Genomic DNA, 3,720 nt, shown 5'->3' on the forward strand with positions numbered 1-3,720 from the left:
GCATCCCCCTATTAACGGGATTGTTGCTGAACCAAAGGATATGGTTAGAAACATAACAGATATAACAGATACTGCTTCCGTGTTGTCCAGAGTTGTAACAATGCTTCCACCAATGGTGTAAGCATCTGTTGGCTCACATCCTTGATGCCATTGTTCCTTTCAGTTTTGGAATCTGATGTGTATTTCATATTGAGACACACTTAACAAAGTTCTTAGAGAAAAACAAAACAATCCAATAAATAGTTTGTTTTAGAACTTTTCAGAGTAACAAATGCCCACTTAAAATTAATTGACTGTATTATTTTTAAATAACGTAAACAACAACAGGCATAGTAAGGAAAATTATGCGGAACAAACACAAAATTATCCACGGTGTTATCCAATCAACACACTCGTCTTATTTTTCATGCAATGCACGCTCATTAATTTGGTAATTGCTTGATGCCTTAACCAAATTGAGTGATTTTATTAGTATATATTAACTGTACAAAATAGTGGGTTCCATTATTGACATTTCCACACAGGCGTTCAAAACGCTTAGATAAAATTCGCCTCCTCTGTTACTCATTTTTTTTCCTCTTTTCCCTTAAATCCCCTTGACTTTTGTCTCCTTTCCAACCTCCCAGCCCCCAAATTCCACACGTGAGAGAAAGCATACGATCCTTGTCTTTGTGTCCACCTAGCACAAGGGCCTCCAGTCCCATCTGGCTTCCAGCAAATCACAAGACTTTGCTCTTGCTATCATCTAAGTAGCACCGCACTGCCTGTGTATGCCGCGTTAAACGGAAAGATTTCGTAGCTAACTCACTACCGCTTTATCTTAGCCTGTATGTGTATTTCCCAGGTATATTTCTACGTGCTTTTCTGGACGTGTGATCTAAAGGGTCTGAGTTAGACAACAGTTAACAAGAATGCACAGAACAAGTGTCTGGGTCAGACCTGGTTTCTCTTTTAGAAACTGTTTTTTTTTTTTGCTGTATTGTAATTCTTTTTTTTTTTAATTCTTAAGAACAGATCTGTTACCATGTTTGCATGTTGACAGGTTTTCTTTCATAGCAAACCCCAAGTGGTACACAAAGCGAAGCACCCTAAAATTGGAAACAAGTGTTCCCAATGTGAGCAAGCCGCCCTTCCCTCCCCCTTTCTTCCTATGAATTTGTTACTTTGTAAACGTCCAGGTAAAGAAAACCCACAGAGGACAGGTAATCAACGCTGGGTGTAATCTCAGGGTCCTACTAGAACCAAAACCACTGAGTTTACAGTTGTACAAATGGGTAAAAGACAACCCTAGGGCACTCCAATTACAAATTGCTCTTACTTAAGGGTCTAGTTTAAGATGTAGATGTAATGACAACTATGAAAAAAAAAACTCATCTTTTGGAGGATCATCTTCCAAGCTGATCAAAATGAACAGAGCCAGCACAGCAAAGACTGCTACTTCTTCTTGCTCCATGTCCCCAGGCTCCCTGAGAGATGAAACCCCATTCCTGCTTCCGCACGTCTGCTCCTTCATGTCTTTATTCTGAAGAGTTCTCTCTCTCTCAGGTTTGGGACTGGGAACAAAGTTTAGTTCTAGTTCCTGCCCCTACCCTTCTAATAAATGATTGCCACTTCCAGCTGCAGCCGCGCAGGGAATCCCGTATGCCAGGGGCACTCTTCTCTCCCGTGTGCTTAGCTTGCATCCTCGCCATCTGCAAAGCATTCAACATGCACTGCTCTTAATGTTACGACATTGGCTAGCCGTGTTCCCTCCCGAGCCTGTTCCCACAGGTGCCACGCATAAAGCAAACGCAATGTGTCTTTGCTAGTTTCAACCGTCAAACCAAAAGTCCAACCTAGAGTGATGTGCCCATGCAGAATGAAGTGACCATTGCTAAAACTGAGTAATGCATACGGACTGTGGACCCAATTCTCTCTGCTCTACCCATGATCTGAAATTTCCTGCTTAGTGGCTTTAGGAGCTAGGATTATTACCTAGGCATATGAAGGGGGCGATGATTATCTAGGATATCATCAGGCTCAGCTAAGAATTCCTGTGGCCTTTTTACTATGTTCATTTCCAGGACAACATTTTTCCTCCCACCCCGCCCACCCGGATCCCGGCTTCCCCCAAGTGAGCTTCTGATGGCTAACACTGGTACCTGCTACCCCTCAGGGGTTGCTGTTGAGCAATGGGGCAGCTTTAACCGCACACTCCGCGAGGATCTGGGGAGTATAGCCTTCCCCTACAGCAGCTCTTGGTCCATCCATCAGGGATGTGGGAGGGAGGAAGACCCAGCTTCTAGCCTTGGATCAGGACAGCTCTGCCTCTTAACTCAGAAGCCCAATTCCCAGGCAGGCCCAGGCTTTGGCTGCCCTCTACAGGACTGTGCTGACACAGCGCCTCCTTCCCTAGGTAATAAATACTTCCTCCATTGCTTGATGGATTTTCCCACTGTTTTGTGAACAGATCCCATGAACACTGCTGTCAACTCAGGGAGAGCTTCCGCTGAAGATGGTGTGAGGATTTTCGCTGAGCGCCTATCTCCAGGGAGAAATCATGCCCTTTTCAGCTTGCACCTTGGAAAATGAATATCTACTTTTTTTCTTAAAAATTTGAAAGTATGTAATTGCAATATGCTGTAACAGCTGACATTTAAAAACTAAAGCTTCCATGGGGGCTGGAGAGATGACTCAGAAGGGAAAAGCCAAGTCCCATGACTTGAGGTCAATCCCTGGAATCCACATTTAAAAGCCTGATAAGGTGGATATGATGGCGTGCATTTGGAATCCTAGCATTCCGAAGGTGAAGTGGGAGGCAGAGACAGGAGGATGGCCCAGATGCATGAAGGCAAAGCCAACCTGGAATATGTACTCCTTCTCAACACAGGGTGAAAAGAGAGAAGAGGCTGGGTTCTCTGGCCTCTACACACTCATAGACACGCATCATTCAGAGGCAGACATACAACAATAGCACAGTTTAAAATGTTTTAAAGTGACACTTCTATATTTTTTTTCTTTTTCAGACAGGGTTGCATGTACCCTAGGCTGCCCGTGAGCTCCTACTCCTCCTGCCTAGGCCTCTCGAGTGTTTGGACCACAAACATATGCCACCACTCCTGGCCATGTTTTTCTTCTAGCTTTTCCAACAAAACCTAAATATCATAGTAGTTTGATATCAGCTATCCATTATATAAAATATGTTCAAGTCAGATAATTTATAGTGTTCATTTTTCTCCTTAAAGTTCAAGAATTGGGAGGGGGGGCTTCTAGTCCAGTTCCAGCACAGAATTTCATGCCAACTGTAAAAGATTTAAAAGCTTTAAACTCTAACGACTTGCCTGATTATACTTTCCTGTTGGAAAAAGTGTGTGTGTGTGTGTATTTCCTATACAATATATCTATGCTTTTAGGTATTAATTTTTTGTCCAGATGGGATAGTCTTAAAATTTGTTACAAAATCTTATATATGTAAACTTTGATCATTTTAATGGGGAAAAATAAACATTTTATTGGAAGTGTATTTATTAATTATATGGGTAATTTTATATTATTTTTACTTCTGTCTTGACCATTTCCACCCAATCTGCAAAGCTTCTTAGGAAGATTTTATATCTGGACCAAAGCACCATAATCAGGTGCAGGATGGCTGAAAGACACACCGCTAGCACATGCGCATGCACGTGTGTGTGTGTGTGTGTGTGTGTGTGTGTGGTGTGTGTGTGTGTGGTGTGTGTGTGT

The 3,720-nt window shown here is 42.6% G+C and overlaps 1 protein-coding gene across 1 annotated transcript in view; it reads right to left on the reverse strand.

Moving 5' to 3' along the window:
• Positions 1-473: 473 nt before the first annotated feature.
• Positions 474-3,720, reverse strand: part of Col6a5 (collagen type VI alpha 5 chain) — a 97,956-nt gene continuing 94,709 nt past the window's right edge. Inside the window, exon 40 of the mRNA XM_026789939.1 lies at positions 474-1,691. Coding sequence (XP_026645740.1) covers positions 1,672-1,691 — 20 coding nt within the window. The 3' untranslated portion in view covers positions 474-1,671. The remainder of the gene's footprint in view (positions 1,692-3,720) is intronic.

Source organism: Microtus ochrogaster, unplaced genomic scaffold (assembly GCF_000317375.1).
Source record: "Microtus ochrogaster isolate Prairie Vole_2 unplaced genomic scaffold, MicOch1.0 UNK33, whole genome shotgun sequence".
NCBI lineage: Eukaryota > Metazoa > Chordata > Mammalia > Rodentia > Cricetidae > Microtus > Microtus ochrogaster.